Genomic DNA, 20,355 nt, shown 5'->3' with positions numbered 1-20,355 from the left:
TAATTTACTTTTTGGCTGCCAAATACTATCTGGGTAGCTGTGTCTCCTCATGTGACCAAAAGTATTGTATCTCTGCCCATTGGTTCTCTTCCTTACTGGAAAAACAAGCACAGGCTTGGCTTATGCTCTTTTAAAGTGTGAAACAGCTGCTTAATACCTAGAGTTCCTCCATGCAGGGGTAACAGAGTACTCTGACTAGAGGCTAAGAAGCAAAGAACACCTAAATTTGGAGCTCCTCTCTGAAGCAGACTTCTTTTGTGGCTGTGAACAAGTCACCTCTATTATCTGCCAGACTCTTCAGTTTTAAAATGCAACTACCAGGGGTTAACCATCTCTTGGGTGTGTGTGGTAAGGTCTGATTAGCAGGCATTTGTAAAGCATCTCAGCAATGGGAAGAGTACAATGTGGCCTTATGATGTTGCACAGAGAGGGGGCTTAGGAGACTTGCGTTCTCTTCTCAGCTCCACTACTGCCCTGCTGAGAGGTGCTACACGAATCACTTTGCTTTCTTACATCTCTGTTCCCCATCTCTGAAATACAGGTAACAATGTTCACCTCTCCTTTTTGCAGTATTTTGAGATCTAGAGATAAAAGCTATGAAAAAGCTAGGCATTATCCATGGCTGGAGGAGCTCAAATCATACCTCTCCCATCCTTCCCTTTAGAGCTTTCCTCACACTTTTCCCATTCCCTATATTACACACCACTCTCATTTCAGCAGCCACCCTTCCCTCATATGGTTGCATGCAGATGTCATAGCAGACAGCCTGTGTGAGTCTGGAAAACGTAATTCTGATCAGTGTCAGAATTCTACAGTGACTGCCTTGAAACAGAAAGCTGAGGTGGCTGAGAGAGGCATGCCTCTGTAAAATTACTTAAGGATACTGATAGAGCAAGTACCTTTCCCTCTGCCATCATTCTTTAGCATACAAAAGGCATAAAAATTAACAAGAGATCGGATGAAAAATAGTTGTCTCTCCTGTAGCTGAGATAAAAAAGTCTTTCTGGTGGAAAACAACACCCTCAGGATGTTCAGATGTCGCATTCCACCAGCAGTCAGCTGCATAGTGGTGGCCTTCCACTACAGACTTCAGCTTCAAGCTATATAGCATGTTAGTGTGTTATGTACACAACCAGATTTGCAAATCCTTTCTCAAGTCTCACTCAGGCAAAAATGTCTTTAACATCAGTGGGAGTTTTTCCAAAGCAAGGTTAAATAAGACTTGAAGGACAGGCAGTCTGTAGCTGGTGTACATATTAATGTAGGATACATTTTACAAATGCTTCCCCAGTTTGTTTTGGCTCATTTCATTGCTCAAATCTATCAACAGCCACAAAGCATCTGCACTCTGGGCTGAGAATTTCCACCTCCACCTTCAAGGTGCTTTAATAACGCTGCAATTTGACGCTGAGCGGGTGGGAGTGAGCTGGGGAGGACTGCTGTGACAGTGATTGCTGAGAGTGCCTGCAGCATCCCAGTCCCTCACACCACACAGTAGATTACAATCTTTCCCTCACTGAAATTGCTTTTGTCACCTCTTTTTGAAATGGTGACCTTTTCTACCTCTGGGCAGCTAAGAAGTACACAACGGCTCTCAATTACATCCCTCAGTCACCAGCAGAAGAAAAGAGAAGACAAGTGAGCATCTGTGGCTGGCAAGGTGTGCTGTGTGACACCCTCTGCTACAGTGGGGTTCTGTGCCAGCTCACTGGCTCCCTTAGCAGCTGGTGCTCCCGAGGATGTGCCTGCTCAGGGCCTGGGTAAGAGCTGATGAGCCACAAATGCACTGCCCACACACAGCCAGGCACAGGGGAAACCACAGCTGGCAGGAGACACATCATTGTATGGAGAAAACAGAAAAAGCAACAACTGATTAACTAATTAACTGATTGCATCCACAATCCAGCAAAATGTTTAAGCATCTGAGAACAGAAGTAGGAAAGTTTTTCTTTCACCAAGTCATCTTTCTCGCTGAAACAGGAAGCTTAGAGGAGGCAGGGGGGAAGAACACTGAGAATAACTACTTCATTTTGCTAACTTTAGCGAAGTTTACTATAGTTTTGACATTCTATTTTAAATAAAAGCAATCTAACACAAGTAAAATGAAACATTGGATCCAAAGTGGAGGGGGGGGGATATGGTGTGTTCCTGCTGTTTTCCATGAACTGTGGGAAAGAAACTCCTCATGATTTTAGGGAGATCGAATTACTTGGTTTGGATTTGTCAAAATTGCAAGTGTAATGAAAAATACGTTGTTCACAATTTTCACAAAGTTCTCCAGGGATTCAGTCAGATTGAGTGTGGCCTTAAAATTCAATGTGTATTTAAATCTTGAGTGAGAAAGGCCTGAGCAGAAAATTACATTTATTCATTTGTCCTGTGAGATGGAATACCAGTATAGACTGTGAACCTCTTCTCACAACTGCAGCACCAACAGTAAAATCTGTTGGAAATGTCTCAGCCTTTAATGGGAGCTTCCTCTCGATGGACCCTCATGGAATGGTGTCTCCTTGTCTTTCTTTGCAATACAGTTCATGTAATCAGCCATTGACTGAGACCTAGTTCCAGCAGATTATCTGTGTATGAACCCATATATATTGTGTGTACAGATATGTATGTAATCTAACAGTTCTCTCACAATTCTTGTTTTCAGTCTAATTACTCCTCCATCACTATTGTGTGTACACCTCATTTGAGCATCCTATACTCATTTATGTCTTTGTCAGGACTGTAGCTATCCTTTTGCCTTTCTTTTTCCTTCCACTCACATCAATCACTCTCAAGAGGCAAGTAAGTAACCTCTGTCATTATTTGGTTTTGTACAATCAGATCTACTCCTTCCTTTCTGCTTTGCTTTGTCTCTGCAACCTCAGTTCCATATTTTTCCTTACTTGTCTCCTCCCAGTTATTTACTTTTCCCTGCTAGTTTGCTCTCTTGACTCACAGAGGTTATACTTGAGCTGTTGTAGGTGCTTACACTGATACCTCCAGAAAGGGTGGAAAGAAATCAAATTCTTTTTATGGTTAGTATCTTGTTACCCCCTGTTTAAATCAGTGGGAGAGTGTTACTAGAATAACAGCAGCATTTGGCTGCTTCTCTGCAGGAATCTCTCAATTAACCAAAGTTTGTATGGAGCTTTGAAGATACAAATCACTTCATAAGTGTTTAGCAGTCATTATTATTATTATTATCATAATTAATTTCAAAATGCCGGAGGTAGGATTTTAGAAGATACAGCACCCTCCACAATTCTGTATCATTTTAAACCCCACATTGTTACTGTTGGGTTGGTTTTATTTCCAGCATAGATAGCTGTACATTAGTGTCTGACTAGGTTAGCCATGCATCTCCTAAAGAGGCCAAGAAAAGGGATAGGTTTTCTGGTGATTATTCCAAAGGGCATTGAGGGTTATAAGCATCTTTGTGAATCTGGCACTGCTTTCTGATAAACTCTGGAGAATTATTTCACTCTCAGTTTTTTTAATACAAAAGGGTTTTGTTTTTCCTGGTCCCTAGGCAAGATATCTGAAAGTGGTGAAGCCTGTTTATAGTTTAGAAATGCAGTATACAAAGGACCACACATTACTTGTGACCCCAATGCCATCCTAATAATTCAGTCTTTCTGCACTGCCCTAAACAGAGTGTCAGCAAAGCTGAACACCTCTGATTCTCCTGTTACAAGCCATATAAATATGTCCAAATGAAAACTCCTAGGCTGTGATTTTATATTCCTGTTTTTAGTAATAGCTTAAAATGGTACGAGAATTTCTGGGATTTAAACATTACGTCATGTTGTAATTTTGCAATATTTAATGCTCAAATCCCTTCACTTTTAGCATGTGAGTCATCCCTGTGAATTCAATCTACCTTACTTTACAAATTGGCAGGATATTTGTTTTGTCCCTTCTATTGCCTATCTATCTCAGTGTTGTAATACAGATACCTGCTATGCCTTTGTTTCATTAATTAATCTATGAATCTGCAGAAAGAGCTTGTCTCATTGATTTTTGGAAAGTGTTAGAGTAAGTGGGTGAGAGAGTCATTGACCCTGGCACTAATGGGGTGCATTCAAGCTGTGCTAGGAAGAGACCTGCTGTGACCTAAACAAGATTAGCAAAATAGAAAAGGATCTTTTTCTGTAAATCAAATTGATTACCTTACTGGAGATCACAGGAGTACTCCCTACTTTGTTGAACTTAGAGCAGAAAGCCTTTATGTAATATTTTACTTATTAATGTAATTATGCAGCTTGGTTCCTGCCATAGAAATAACTGTAATTAATAAAATGAAACATCTATCCAGAGCTGCAGGTGTCTCTCATGCAAATTATAAAATTGCCTATAAAACAGATCGTGAATTTCACTATGGTGGGAAAATAGCTAATTTTAGGGACTTTATCTGAGCTGCAGATTTCCACACCAACCGATGCAGCTGCTTGGTTGCTAGGAATAAGACACAGCACTTGTAGTGCAGATGAACTGACAGGGTACTGTGTAATTGTTTCTCACATTAGCATGAGGTACTGTTTTCACACTATCCTTCGCCAGCTAGATGTGTTTAAGCATTGAGCTCTGGGAGGCGTGCTGGAAATAGTCCTAGAAATTGCCTCCGACGCGTCCTGAAAATGATGATGTGAACTGTAAGCTAATGTCCTTATTTTTGAGCATTTCATCTAACAGGTGATATTTTGTTGCCTCGCCAAGATGCTTTCTATCTAATTGCCTCCCCATGTCCCTGCCGTTTATGTCTGTTTCAGGTACCACGTCTGGACGAAAGGGCACGCGCCAACAAATTTTGCCAAGTGGCGAACAGCCACCACCCCTTACCGCGTGGAGTGGGAGGCAGACTTCGAGCCATACGTCGTCGTGAGGAAGGACTGCCCGGAGTATGACAGGCGCTTTGTGGGATTTGGCTGGAACAAAGTAGCTCACATCATGGAACTGGATGCGCAGGTGACGAGATGACACATGAGTATCTCACCCGGGGCTCTGCAGCGGGGTTGTTACAACAAAATCTGTGTCCTGTAGGAAGTGTCACGCTTTGCATCACCAGAGTGTTCATCTGGCCTTACTGAGCTCCTTAATGAGTGCTGCTTGAGTTGGGTACACTTTGTTTAATGCTTGTCAAGTATTAAATGAAGAACTGAGCCTCAGTTCATTTATTTGTCAGTTGTAAGAAATTCATTGTTTAGCAGAGGCACATCTCCTGTAGTGCTCTCCTCCTGACCGAAGCGTTGCAGCAGTTGTTGCCAATCCCATCACTTATTAAGGAACACGTAGACCTAACTGGATTTTTTTTCAGGTAAATAGAGGTTTGTGAGTCCCAAATGCTAACTTAGAATTCAAAAACTAGTCTTCAGCTGAATTCAAGGCAAGCATCTTTAATTTCTGGCTGGGATTTACAGCACATTTCTGCAAAGCCAAAGTCTTTACATTTCCAAAGTCTGGGGCTGTGGTGCAGACTCTAAAGGATCCAGGTACTTGAGCCTTGGGCTACCTGCTTCTTGGATCTGTGACTTGGGATGAAGCTGTAGGGCAGAATTTATAATAATAAGGATGCAGAGAAAGCTCAGGAGTCCCAGACTGGCACCAGAGCTCTCAGAGTTACCAAGGTCCCTGCTGCCAACCTAGATCTTAGAGGCTGGCAGTGTCTCTGGCTCCATGGGAGCCCAGTGCTGCTGCTCACTGAAATGGCAGGATTTGCATCACCCTGCTGTTCTTGGATGAGGAGCTACCCGCTGTACTAATCAGCAAGGTCTGGGTCATGACATTTCTTTCTAGTTTGGGTTTGTTGTAGTTTTTTTCAGATTGGTTTCAATCCCAGTGTTTGAAATAGTAGCATTTCATGCTAACCAAAAAAATAGGTTTTGGCGATTTTTATCCTGTGATAGCTTTTGCTTTGAATCTGGAATAGAGCAGTTTATGTGAAGCTGAGCAGCTCAAGGCTTGGAGCAAGTCAGTGGGAGATGGTGTCTCTGGGGTGTGAGCTACAGTGTGTTTGTGTGCAGGCATTTTCTACTTCTGCTTGCAAAACCACATGGTCACCTTGGGCTGGCCGCCACTTGCCCTCTGTTTGCCAAGAGCATCCCCAACAAATTTGTTCCTACTTAAGTTAAAAAAAAATATTACAGACTAGAAAAAAATGTCCCTTATATTAACGTTAATAATACTTTGCTCTGCTATAGCACTGTAATTTTCTAGTGCATTTTCCAAACACTAATAAATTAACCATCAGTTGTGGAGAGTGCCAGGGTAATGGTTTATTGTTAATATGGGTAACAGGGCTTACGTTCCCAGTGGCAGCTCTTATGTGGCGTTCAGGATTTAAGTCTTCTGTTCAGAAGTGTCTGCCCAGCACAGAGATCCACACATGGGAAATGGAAACATTCTTCAAAGTTGATCACAACACAATAATTTTAAAGGACCATTGGGTTGGAATTAACTCTGGGAAATTGTTTTTCTTACTCTTCCAGCCTTAAATACAGCATCACATTCAAAAGAGGTTTCATTTTCCTCTGTAACAACATGGGTATTGGCAGATTCTCCCACCAAATGAGCCTGGAGAAGACATGGGATGGTACAGCTACTTCCCCTGTGGCATTCCTCTGCTTTGGGGTGTGCACAGATCAGGTTGCTGCCAGCTGCTTGGCTGGCTTCATTACCAGTAGGCAGAGCAGCTTCTCAGTTTTTTCACTGCTCCTCACAACTGCAGTGTCTGTCAAGAGGTCTGTTCCAGATCCCTTTCCAAGAGCCTGTGCCACTGCCATCCCTCAGAGCAGGACATGCCATGGAGATAATCGTCATTGTTATTCTGGGGGCATGCAGGTGCCCACTGAGCTGGATGCTGTGCAAATGCACAGATAATGCCAGTCTCATTCTAAAGAATTTGTAATCTAGGAGATAGGGACAGAGGTTCCTGCAAGTGCATTGCCTTCTCAACATGTTCTTTTCCATGTAGTAGGGTGAGGTCATGAGGAAATCTTTCCCTACCTTTCCGTGACTATGCTACTAGACTGTGTCCCATTTTGCAAGACGCTAGTCCAGCATATTTCAAAGGGGATTATTTGCAGTAGACTTACAATTTTTTGAAAGGCTTTCTGTGCCTGAAGGCCATTCGGAGGGATGGGAACGCTGCTGTGCTGAAGAGTTTGCACTGCAGTGTGTAGACAGTCCCTGACTTGCAGTATTACAGACTTGAGGTGCAAACAGAGAACAAGGAAAAGGTTTTATGAAGGGGATGCATCTTCCTCTGCAGCTCCATCCTGTAGTTATAAGGTCTCTTAGAGTCATTTTCTGTAGTTTGTAGTTGATGAGCTCTCCTCACTCCATGGTGACAGCCTTTGGTTTCACACTTGGTTCCCCATTAGCCCTAAGCATCTTCCACCTAAATAAAGTCTGCCTGTAAGCATCATGTTATTTTGCTCTTGCTATACATTTTTCACCTCAAACAGAAGATCAGAGGACCCCATTCCTGTATATGACAATATACAGTGCCAATATGTATATTGGCACAAAGATTTACCACTTTAGCACTGTCTGTCAGGCAACAGGCATTCTCATAGGGAAGAAGGAGCTACATCTGCACTTAGCTGTCCAGCACATACAAGTGAAACACTGAGGTTTATCAGCACAAGTGTGTTTTTTCCCATAAATCTCTTTCCCTACTAAAATATTTGTGAGTACTCTGCCTTTCTGCTGCATATATTCTTCGTCTCTGCACAGGCTCCTAAATATACAAGGGACTGGACATTGCAAACCAGTTGTGCACCACTTCCTGTAAAGCCAGCATGCTCTGTGGCTGTTCCTTCCCAGGCCAGTTTATTTTGTAGACAAAGTTAATGAGTAAATCCAGCAACAACTGTAGGTAGAAACTGTGTGAGAAAATAGGAAATTTGCCTGTGGAGGCTTCAGAGTTTCTTTGTAATTTGCATCCAGTACAACTCAGACTTCTTGAAATTCCATATGAAAAAAGTGGTTAGGGTACTTTGTTTGGGCACAGAATAATGAGGTTCACATCCCTTACCCAGTTCCTTGCAGAAGATACCTGCTTGTTGCATATCCTACTCTAGTGAACTTTCAGCTTTTCTAAGAATCAAGCTTTTTTGAGCTTTGCTCTAATCATCGTATATTTACCTGTAAAAATTGAAAGAATCTAACAGAAATAATTGAGATTTAAATCAGCCATCATTTTTCAACAACAAAAATTGTCAAAGAACTTGATCCGATATAAAGAGAATAAGTGAAGTAGTTTTACAAGAGAAGGAGAGTTAGCACAATATCTCAAACTTCATGCAGAACTTAATTTGCGTAAAAATGTCTCTAAGCATATGGAATTAGCAGGTTCATTTTCACACATTGCCTATAAATGATATCATATTCTCCCCTTATTTCAGGTTTATAAATAGTTTTGGACAGTTTTGTCTCTGTAAGTATCTTAGCATATAGGCAAAGCAACATATGCCATGCAGTTTAGCCTTTGTAAATGTAGCTTATTCCAGCATCCCAAGCAAAACAAATTTTAGGGGCAGAGCTGTGTTTTTGCACGGACACTTGAAACTCATGCTGTGGAGTCGCAGCTGTGTTGTTTCAATCACACTGCTGAAAAATCTGTGTGGCAGACATGGCTGTGGGTGTGCCTTTTGCACTCTTTCCCCATTATTTAGCTTATATGGAGTAAAATGTTTTAAAATAGTTGGTTTTTTTTTACCATGAGGGTGGTAAAACACTGGGGGAGATTATCCAGAGGGGAGGTGGATGCCCCCTCCCTGGAAACATGCAAGGTCAGGTTGGATGGGGCCCTGGCAACCTGATCTCGCTGAAGATGTCCCTGCTCATTGCAGGGAGGTTGGTCTAGATTGTCTTGAAAGGTGCCTTCCAACCCAATAAATTCCATGATTTTACAAAAAGAGAAAGTAGATCTTTCAAAAAACCAAGAAAAAGCTACTTGTGGAATAAAGGACAGCTTATTTGAGATCCCTGATGGGTCAGTTGTTCCTGAGGCAGAAAGTGCGCTGTTACACGATGGAGCAGGTTTGGCTGCGGAGGTGCGGGAGGCTGGATCGCCCTCACAGCTGTGTCTCTGTCCTGCAGGAGTACGAGTTCACGGTGCTGCCCAATGCCTACATGATCCACATGCCGCACGCGCCCAGCTTCGACATCACCAAGTTCCGCTCCAACAAGCAATACCGCATCTGCCTCAAGACGCTCAAGGAGGAGTTCCAGCAGGACATGTCGCGCCACTACGGCTTCGCGGCCCTCAAATATCTCACAGCAGAGAACAACAGTTAGCGCCGCGGAGCCCACACGTGGCCAGCGGGGACACCGAGGCAAGAGCCACTCAGCCTTTGGGGCCTGGTCTTCACACTTCAGACTGAGAAATACTTCCTGTTTTTATATCATACTCGGCAGTTCTAACAGTAGAAATTTGAAGTGACATGTCTTGGGACTACGCCCATTCATCCCTTCCCCAACTACCCTAAGCCTGTCGGCTTTAGCGTTCATGAGGCGTCCGCGAGTGGGGCCAGCCGGGCGCCCTGCAAGCCACCCAAGGTGGGGACTGGGCAGGGGCTGGGATTGCACTCTGCTCTCTTGACTGCAGAGCACAGACAGACCTTCAGAATACAGGATTTCATGTTGCTATTTAATAATTTGACATGATTTTTATCTGTAAAGGAAGATCTTCGGGTCGCTGTCCTGTGAATTTCAAATCTGCACTACTCTAAAAGGGAACTTTCACCTGTGAACTTTCACAGGGGCCCTGTTAATATGGATGACCTTGTTAATGCAGGATGAGCCAAAGGTCTGAATTAGCCTTGAAAACACAGGGGACACACAATACTGCACTCCTGAGAAGGTGTGTTACTGGTTCAGTTGTATAGATGATATTGGTTGGTCTTTTTTTCTCAAAAATTTTTTTTTTTTTCAGGAAAATCCCCTATCCCACCCTGCCTTTGACCCAGTCCTAAATGCTGCTCCTTTTCCTTGCCAAGGAAATATCTCCCTTGTGTTTCTTTGCCATCTTCGGTTTTGGTGGTCCAGTAAAGAAGATCAGTAGCTCTGCCAGAAAGTGAACAAAACTTGTCAGTTTAAGGTCTGTTTTCATCAGAACAACTTGTTCATATGTGTCTCATAAGATAAAGGACCCAGCTCTAACCCTTTATCTTTTTTAGGCAAGAATTGGATTTTACCTGTAAGGCACATTGTACCAGGGGAATACTGATTTGTAGGCTCATTTCAGTGCTGCCCATCCATGAAGGCACTGGGCCTTAGGCTTTAAGTGGACTTCTTTGCTGAACAGTGAATATAAACTAGTAAAAAGGCAACTAGTAGCCTTGGTGCTCTCCTGCTGCCTGCTGCAAGGTCTCAGAACTACTTCGTTAAAGGAGTTTATAATTAAAAGGAGCAGAACTGTTAGGAATAAACTCCCCATTGGCCGGGGAGAAAAGAATGTGTTGGGAATCTGAGTGAGTGATTGTTTGAACGTGGACTGGTCAAGTTCACAACATCGGTACACACAGGAGTTTGCTGGAGGGCGAACAGGAACCTAACAAGCAAAATGCAGAAAACAAGACACTGGACTTTTTGCCATTTTCTTTATCTTCAGTATTAATGTTGTGTTTACATGGGAGGAAGAGATGAGGTGCACTACCCCTTGCAGGGCTATTTGTAATTTCTGTTGCAATGTTAATAGAAAAAGCAGAAACAACTCAGTGAGAAACGTGTCTGTCTCCCTGCCCCAAACACCAAACAACCACATGTACCAATACCACTGCCTGAGCTGGGAAATGGATCCATATTGTGTTCTGCTCACATTTTATCATTTTGTTTTTCAGCCACTGGACCTTCTACTTTCTTCCCCACCTCATCCCTCTAGAGCTTGGTTTTATTTCTAACCTGACATTTTGTGAGAGATTTCTGTTACGGTGGAAACCACGCAGTTAAACCAGACATTTAAACTACAAATATCAGTTCATCATTCTGTGTATATATAAGAAAAGCCAAAAAAGGCAATATCTTTGACAAGAAATAAAAAGGGGCGGGAGGCTGTGTGTAGTTTTCACTTTTTCCCCTGGGAGTGTTGGCTGCATAAGAATATATCACTGCATAATTTTCCAAAGAGCTTTCTTTTCTGTTCTTAATGGCTTTATGCAAAGATTTACATAAAAAGCTGGAGAGAGCTGGAAAGAAGTGAAATTGGTGCTCAGTTCTAGCTAAGATACATTATTTTAAAAACATCAAAGTTTAAAGTCCCCACATCCTGTATTACCATTAAAGGCACAGGTCACTGTGCTGATGGAGAATGAGAAGAACCCTGCAGCACAGACTGTTGATTAGCCAGGGTGCAGAAAGATCCCAAAAGCTGACCTGAGAGGGGCTAACAGTCATTGAAACATGACACCTACATGAAATCTCCAGTCAGAGCTTCAGTGTGGCCACCATTATGTTCCATATGTATTAAAAATTTTCATTTCCAGATGTACATTTCTCCTTGGCTTAACAACATTGCCAAAGGATGGACTGGATTTCCCTGCAGCAGCATAATCTGGACGTTACTTGGCTGTGCCATTATCAGCATTCTTCTCATTATTCTGTTCTCAGTGGTGAAGGATGGGGGAGCAGGGAGGTAATGATTTGCTACTTGCCTGACTGTACAGTGAGTCTTGGGATCTCCTGGGTAGACTTAGGTGTGCTGGCTGGTGTAACCAGCTCAGAGATCGGTAGCAGGTACAAAGAGTCCCTTTTTTTGTCCTTACAGACACTGTACTGACTTGTATCTGTCATGTCATGTCTGTCTCTGTGCTTCATAATTTGAGAGGTGTGGGTCTTGGGGCTTTTTGCACATTTCAAACAATTTACCTGATGGTAAGTTAGGATTACATATCTGTCTGTAACTGCCAGGGCTCTTTCAACACCGTGACAAAATCCACCACAGACAGCAAAAAAAAATTCCCAACTCAGTTACAACACTGGCTGTCTTCCAGTCCTCTGCTGTAGTAGGTATTTGCTAGGAACTTTGTTACTTAATTCTCAGTTTTTTCCTGAAATCTTCCAGAAATAGCAGATAAACCTGGTGACTTAATGCCTTTGATTTATTGATTTGTTCCACCAACTTCTCTCTTAAGTCTTCAATCTATGACCTCTCCGTACCTTTGATATTTGGAAAGTGTGAGTCTCTCATTTAGATACCACTCCAGCACCCTCCCAGTGAAGACTGATGCAAATAAATCATTTAGATTCTTGGCAATGTCCTTACTGTCTTTAATTGTTTCTTCTACTTGTTTGGGGTGGCCTGCCCGTTATCTACACTTTCTGCTTTTGGTGTACTGAGCAAATGTTCATTTTCAGTTTTAACTTCCTACTGTTTGCTCTTCAGATTCCCTCTTAGCTTCCTCAAACTCCATCTTAACTATTATATACCTTCCTTTCAGCTTTACATAGTTTTATTTCCATTCTCTGAAGGTTTCCTATTTGGCCTGAATAACTTCTGACATTTCCCATTTAGTCATATCAACATTTCCTTGTTGTTGTCTTCCATTCATCCAAGGGGTACCATATTCCATGGCTGTTTCTGAGCCCTTTCTATTTTAATATGAGGATTTTAGTTTTTATAGTCCTTTTTATTTAGACCCATTGATTCTTGAAAAATAGAGTTTTGTTTTTAAATTTACCTTGAATGTCACCCTACTAGGTATTGAGGATATTTTCCTCTTTAACCTTCCTAAATGCTCACCTTTCTTAATTAGGGGATCAGAAATAAAATATTACAGTTTGTAATAAAATTGAGACACACATTTTATTCTGTGTCTCCCTTTTCCCTCTCCACTACAAAACATGGACATTTCGGAGTCACTGCAAACTTTTCAAGTCCCAAAGACAGAAATTTTCCAGCACCTTTTGACATCCCACCACTTCCAGACATAATTATTCCAAGTAATAACCTGCTGCCTGGTACCTAATCCTCCTGTTTTTGTTTCATTCTTCCCCCTGTGATGTAACAGGCTCTGCAAGTTCAAGTTTTGGGTGAAACACTTATTTGATACCTTATCATAACCTTCCTATATATTTCCATGATTTTTCTCTGTTGTCACAGTAGATATATCTATATATAGAGATATACACACACATATATATACACAGACATTCAAAAGTTTCCATCCTATCATTTTCTAACTAAGGATCATCTATCATTTGCCTATCCGGCAGACACAGCAAATGTCTCTTTTTATCTGGGGTAGTTCTTAGTATCTATCAGATTTCTTCCCAAGTCCTAGCTGTAGTAATTCCTTCCAGACTTGCTAGTTTCCTTTGTAAACAATCTGATCACAGTTCGTAATTTGCTATTAGTTTTCTATTTGTAATCATTATCTTGGATGCCATGGCATAAAGGAATTAGCAGCTGAACCTGCAGTTCCATCACCATAGTTAGACTGAATATGACACACACTGCCATTACTCCTAAAGTACTGATTTTTTACCTGGTTGGCTTCATGTGGTTTGTTGGTAAATTGTAAGCTGCATTTTCCTTTTACTGCACCAAGCAGAGGCACTTTGTAGTGTTATTTGCAGTAGCTGTTGCAGCAGAGTAAGCCCTGTGTTAGAGGGAGAAGCACAAAAAACCTCATCAGAATCGTAGCTGCTGTTTCTCTCCACAGGGGAAAATAAGGCCCTAGCACAGCTGAACAGTTTTATAAATGCTCTGCAAAAAGCACATTGCACATTATTTTCTGGTAGGTATAATCATACATCGTCCAATTAAATATGAAAAATACACTTTTAATGTTCTCATTTTTATGTGCAGTTCTACCCAGAAGATAATGCATTTCCTTCTCTGTCTTGCCAGTTTCCCCCATTACTCCAGCCTGCCTAATAGCCCCATCTGTTTTCAGCTGAGAAAGATTAATGGCCAGAAGCACTGGGAGTCCTGGCACATCATCAGAGATATTACTCTTAGGCACTGCTCAGGACATTCCTTCCTGCTCTGCCAGATACTGTATGGGTGTTCCTCAGGTTTCAGGGCAGCAGCAGCAGCAGAACACAGCAAGCTCAGCAAGCGGGGTGAGTGTCATTATTTATGAACTTCAGCCAGGTCCAACAGATTCAGTGGTGGGAGTGCTAGAAAGAGAATGCATCATTGTTAGCTCAAAACGTATTTCAATATTAGGGAAAAAAAGAGAAGCTAAGTTTCTGCAACTCCACTAGGTGAGACTGGAACAAAGAAATCACTAGCAGACAATGCCAGCCAATAATCAGGTATTTTCACTGCAGTGTTGAAAATGCAGAAGCATTGGTAGCTCAAGGAAGTAATTTTTACAGTAGTAATTAATAATGTATATTTAGATGGTGTGTTTACATCCAAATGCTTAGGTATATTGGGGATTATTTGAAGATTGTTGCTTTGTTTCACAATATAAAATTGCTTGGAAAAGCTGCTGGCTGTGCACAGCAAATTATGGCTCAGGAAACGCTTACAAACCTGGATTTAGAAAAATCTTGCTTTTATAAGAGTTTGGTTTTATGAGTAGCTATACGTTTCCAAAACGGAATACAAAGTCCTTGAGAATTTCAAAAGGAGCTGTGTATGTGTCAGTTGGCTGGAACATATTCCTCTTACCCTTACTTGGGATTTGGGGTTTGTTTACAGAGTAGAATTACAATGTTGAGTTGAAAAAAAACAATCTAGGAATTGGGAAGCCAGCCAAATATTTATTTATGTGGTGAGTCATATGAACATATTTGTTCAGATGTGCTAATGGATACTCCAGTGGAAGTGTTAGGTCATTGAAAGTGTCAGGATGCAAACAATCTGAAGTCCAGGCTAAGAGTTTGGTATCTGTTCAGTCATTCTGTGTAGTTTATCTTGTAGTTTATCTTCACATGGTAAGAGCAGCTTCCTCACTCCCAGAAAATTACTATTTCTGTAGGGTTAAAATGTCTTAAACCTCTGCAACATTAATTTGTGGAAGTCACTGTGCAGGTAGCTAAGGCTGCATTTGAGAGCTCCATGGTCCATTGCCACAAGACACAAGATTTCTTTCCAAAAGAAACAGTTCTGACCCGAGGGTAATTCTCTGACCAGGGATTTGGACACCCTGCCCTTCCCAGCTACGTTCAAGAAGAGGTCCCTGAACACATTAGGCCACATTAGGTAATTCTAGCCAAGCTTAGCCTATTTCTGAGTATTATGGCAACATAATTGTGAGTCAATGCAAATGTGAACTTTCAGCATTTACCATTATATCATAAGGCTTATGATAAGGCTGCACATTGAATCACATGGAAGTTAGAGGATCTGAGATTTCAAGTTGCTGGTGGAGTTGGTGATTTGCTCATAAAACTTCTTTCTATCCCCTCACACATATATAGCAGGATGTAGTCCATGCAAAATTCTTCATTCAGGTTTTTTTTGAGGGAGTTCTGTTTCTTTTTCTGCACAGAGTGTATGATATTTGGGTGAATGAAGTGGCTGGGTGTATGATACTTCCTTTTACTTCTTTCATTGAGGTTTTCATAATATGGTAGTCTTAATTTTGAGGAAAGACAGACTTTCCCCCCCCCCAAAGGATAGGTATAAACTGTGATTTAGGAAAATCAGTTATCGCCCATGCTTTCAGGCTTTCAGAGCAGAACACCTGCAGTTCTGCTCTACAGGCTTTTCTCTTGTCGAGGGGATCCTGTGAAGCTGATGGAGATCACACATTCAGAGGCCTTGTAGCACTCACCCCCAGTCTACAAATGCTAACAGCTGAACTCGGGAGAGTGATGAATCCCAGCTCTGTCCAAGCATGTTTCCTCCATCACTGGGACCACTCTAAAGACTATCAGCAGCCTGTCAGGTAAGCAAAGAAAAATGGAATAAATAAAGGTAGGGGAGGGTATGATGGGTTTGTTTTAGGTAGCCAGATTTCCAGAGGAATGAGGAAGACATAAGCATTTTGAAGTACCTCAGAAGATCTGTTCATAGGATGTGTGGGCCGGACTAATCTCATTCTGGATTTGTGGCATTTCTTAAAAAACATTGGCCCACCTGCAGTAAATTCTATTGATTGTAAAATTCTTGAAAGCACTGAGATTAACCATTCTCAGCTCAAAGATATTTAATTTGTTTCAATTCTTTGGATCCCCACACTGATCCTTTGGTGCTCTTAAGAAAAAGGAGAAAAGGAAAAAAAAGAATAGCAGCTTGAATAACAGTATGGATGTTGACCATCCAGCCTTTCTTAAATTGTCAGCACTGTGGTCAATGGTTGGGGCAAAGCTGGAGTTAGTGAGGTTCATAGAATTTCTTCTTTTGATCTGCCTATGGAACTCTTGTTCCAGCTGTGCTCTCCAGTGATGCTGTAAGGGAAGGAAGAGCTGTCCAATGTGGATTGATCAGTGAACTCTTCATCCAGTCAGACCTAACCACCAGCAGCAGGAAAGAAGGGGCACCACTGCTTGAGACTGTTTTTAGGTGGAAACAGTGAGCTCAGTATGGTATCTGTTATTCTGATGACAGACTTTGCTGAGCTTTTCTGCATTTTAGATGTACACTTGCTGTGAGTGACAGAGGCCCCTTGGGGTGAAGAAAAGATGGGACTCAGCAGTTTGCTGGTCCAAAATGAGAGCAAGAGATGTATGTATTTTCCCTTGACACCTTGCCCAGTGTTTACTAATTATATTAGCACCAATTAATCCAGCTGACCCGAGACTCAGTAGTCAGGCCAGGCAGTAAGCTTCTGCTGTGTTGATAAGAGAACCGGCAGATAAGCAAAATTATGCTTTCTGTCCATAACATCAGTGAATATTTTCATACACGTTCAAATAGCTCACAGAGAGTTTACATCTTGTATTTTTCACTATTAAGGCTTATTCAAAGAATAGCAAAGGCAATTTAAAAAAAAAAAAAAGCTATTGAGTACTGTAAGGACCCACAAGGATTAACATTCATAAAGAGTCATCAATATAAAATATCCACCAAGTTAACCTATCAGCTTCTGTCATAAATGCAGAGAATACAGGCACTATCATCATCTTTCTGTTCCCACTCCATAGAGCAAAACAAAGGCATGTACTAAAAACAACTCTCTGAATCAGACCACCCAAGACACAAATATTTTCTAAATTTTGTTGCTTTCATTTCCATTTTCATAAGTGAAATTAAAAGTTTGCAAAGTATTTTTTTTTTATTCATGTTGTTCAATTTAGATATTCACAGTTGAACAGGAGCCAGCAGTGCCCTGGCAGCCAGGAGGGCCAGCCCTGTCCTGGGGGCATCAGACCCAGCATGGCCAGCCAGGCAAGGGAGGGGATTGTCCCCTCTGCTCTGGGACAGCCGCACCTCCAGTGCTGGGGGCACTTCTGGGTGCCACAAAATGAGAAGGATCTAAAGCTCTCGGAGACCATTCAGAAAGGTGCTGAAGGGTTTAGAGGGGAAGCCACAGGAGGTGTGTCTGAGATCATTTGGCTTTTTCAGCCTGGAGAAGAAGGAACCTTGGGGGAGACCTCACTGTAGTCTGCAACTTCCTCATGGGGAGAAGAGGAAGGGCAGGCACAGATCTCTTCTCTGTGGTGAGCAGTGACAAAACCCAGGGAATGACCTGAAGTTGTGTCAGGGAAGGTTTGGGTTGGATATCAGGAAAAGGTTTTTCACCAGAGGGTGTTTGGGTGCTGGAACAGGCTGCGCAGGGAAGTGGTCACAGCACCAGCCTGACAGAGTTCAGTAAACATTTGGACAATGGTCTCAGGCACATGGTGTGACTCTTGGGGATAGTGCTGTGCAGGGCCAGGAGTTGGACTCAATGATCTTGTGAGTCTTTTCCAACTCAGGACATTCTGTGATACTATTCTATCTATTTTAATATGTTGCAGCTTTCTTCTGCATCTGTCAGAATTTAAAACATTACAGCATTGTCAGTGGAGATGAACAGAACTAAGAGGTTGTTGGGCTGTCCTCCATGTTAGTGCAGGGAAAGCCTTTCCTGTAGCCTGGGGGATTTTTTTTATTTGTTGGTGCTATCACAGATTTTATTTCCACCTTAGCAGTGTCTCTTCCTGTAAGTCTGAAAGTCTACTGGCTAATACCAGACCACTGCATGAGTTCATTACTGGAGCAATGTTTCTCACATGGCACCTGAACCTCCACACAAATTTATTCTGCAGGGCTTTTTTTTTTCAATTTTAATCTTCAAGCTACACATGATAAAATATTCATCATTTTGAAGCTGTAAAAATGGTTTCACTATGTTTTGGTTTATTTTAACATACTCATTTTGTTCAAACTTTTCTGTCTACTATATCCATAGGCCTTCCTAATAGGAAAATACTATTTTGAAAGGAAGAGAGTAATTGTAAATAGTCCTGTGGGGGCTGGAATCAACAGCACTATGAGAATTAGTAATCTATTGAAGCCAGGAATTTTAGAACAGTTTTTCTAATATTTACAAATTTCCCCCTGTATTTGTAGAGTTCAATTTCAGTATCCTTCTTCAGCCAGCCCATTCTTGTGTTTTCCACTCTTTCTCCATGTTCCCATCTGCTGTAGCCCTAAATCCATGTTTATATCTACCACAGGTTGGTGTTGACAGGCATTTTAAAAACAATATAGACAACTTCGACGGTGCTGAGGTCTGGTTATAATTATTAAATAGAGAAAAGATACCTCTGCTTTGCTGGCTCCCTTAAATTATCAGGAACGTGTTAAAATAAAAAATAAAAGTGAAAACAAATCTTTGGGCTGTGAGAGGAGAGAAGAGGAAAATGCTTAGGCCTCTAATGCCATTAACACAAAAACAAGATTTAATCCACTTCTCCATAGGGTATCCAAAACCTGATGAAAGGTAGCACCAAAGTGATCTGAATACCAAATGAATCTCACAGTGCCAGAATCCTTAGTTCTTAGGTGCCCAGCTGGAACCATTCAGGCCCTGATTCATCCCACGCAGCTTGGCAGCTGTCAGAGATCCATGGTGTGGGAGCTGGTCATGGACTCATGGAATTGTTCAGTTTGGAAGAGACATCTACGATCAAGTCCAACCATAAACCCTACACTGCCAAGTCCACCACTAAGTCATGTCCCTAAATGCCACATCTACTCATTTTTTAAATACCTCCAGGGATGGTGGCACTTCCCTGGGCAGCCTTTTTTGGTGATTGACATCCCTTTCAGTTCACTTCAGCACCACATCACCCCTTGCTCTGTGACCAGCAGAAAAGGTTACAGTGCTAGTGGTGAGCATCAGTTTTAGAGCTGCCGCCTATTAATTTAAGATTGCAGGTGTCAAAATCCCCTGGAAGCTAAGCAGTAAGTGCTACAAGGCCTTATCCTCAATATTAGCTGACAAACTTGAGAACAACAATCTCATATGATGGAAAAGGTGTGGGTGGATCAGCCACAGGAGGGGGGTGATTTGTGGGCTCCAGAGACTGTACTGCATGTTGTGACAGACAGCTTGTGCTAACAGCCAGGAAAGCACTCATTTCCAGCCCCGAACCATGGGTTTCATAATGGTGGTTAAAATATTACCCCCGGATTGGTGGTCAGGTTGTGCCAGGTTTGTTACAGTGTGTCAGCCAGCACATTTCCAACAGTGCAGGTAAGAAACTGTGAGAAAGGGGTAAAAAACCCCCAACAACAGCTTTTCACATGTGTTTCTTTTTAAGACTCAAACCTCATTCTTTTTCTCTCATGGCAAAGGTGATTATTCTACATTCTCCTAGGGAAAACTGCAATGCCATGACCTTTAGGGTGAGCTGCACATGAAACAAGCCTTGTCATTTTCTTGCAAGGCTTGTGGCACTGAAGGTTTTGACTCTCCAACTCAGCACCTTGAATTTCCCAATATATTACCTGACTGGCTGTCCTTCTACTTCAACTCTTCTGTTTCTCACCCCAGCTTGAGGAAAGATTTTTAAGTAATGTTTCAGGAAAGAGAAAAGAAAAAATGTGTCTTCTTTCCTTATGCTGCCCCATCTCCCAAGCACCTCCCCCTCCAGACTGAGGCAATTTGCATTTAACACAAACCACTTAATTTACACATATACTTCAGTCCGTGTGTAAGTTTTCTAGGTGACAATTTTATCGGGGAAAATGCTGTTTAGATTGTGTGTGCAAAGTAAATGGCTTGTAAATATTTAAAAAAAAAAAAAAGGTTAATTTTCAATTGTGCAATAAAATTGTGAAATAATCCTCTCAACTCCTTTCCAGTGTCTGACTTGACACGTGCTGATTTTAAGAGCGTACTGTTGTTTCTTCAGATGGGAACAAAAAGAGCTTAACTTTAAGCTTTCTATTAGTTTTTAATTTTTGCATTGTCATTCCCTTTAAGTTGGTTTATTCCTCCAAAGCTGGTTCAATCACACACACGAGCACGAGGCTGT

At 41.8% G+C, this 20,355-nt stretch overlaps 1 protein-coding gene across 7 annotated transcripts in view; it reads left to right on the top strand.

Annotated features, from left to right (window-relative positions):
• LARGE1 (LARGE xylosyl- and glucuronyltransferase 1) overlaps positions 1-20,056 on the top strand; it is a 276,790-nt gene extending 256,734 nt beyond the window's left edge. For 3 of the 7 annotated variants that reach the window (XM_014256670.2, XM_005527546.3, XM_088054851.1), the window contains 2 exons: positions 4,758-4,953; positions 9,091-20,056. In XM_014256670.2, the coding sequence (XP_014112145.1) occupies positions 4,758-4,953; positions 9,091-9,288 (394 nt within the window). In that variant the 3' untranslated portion in view covers positions 9,289-20,056. The remainder of the gene's footprint in view (positions 1-4,757; positions 4,954-9,090) is intronic. The other 4 variants (XR_015772469.1, XR_015772471.1, XR_015772470.1 and 1 more) reach the window with 4 other exon arrangements.
• Positions 20,057-20,355: the final 299 nt, after the last annotated feature.

This window comes from Pseudopodoces humilis, chromosome 5, assembly GCF_049639895.1.
Source record: "Pseudopodoces humilis isolate 2021_Gansu_Grassland_sample_001 chromosome 5, ASM4963989v1, whole genome shotgun sequence".
NCBI classification, from domain to species: Eukaryota; Metazoa; Chordata; class Aves; order Passeriformes; family Paridae; genus Pseudopodoces; species Pseudopodoces humilis.
The sequence above is the reverse complement of the archived record's forward strand: the minus strand, read 5'-3'. Positions and strand labels throughout refer to the sequence as shown.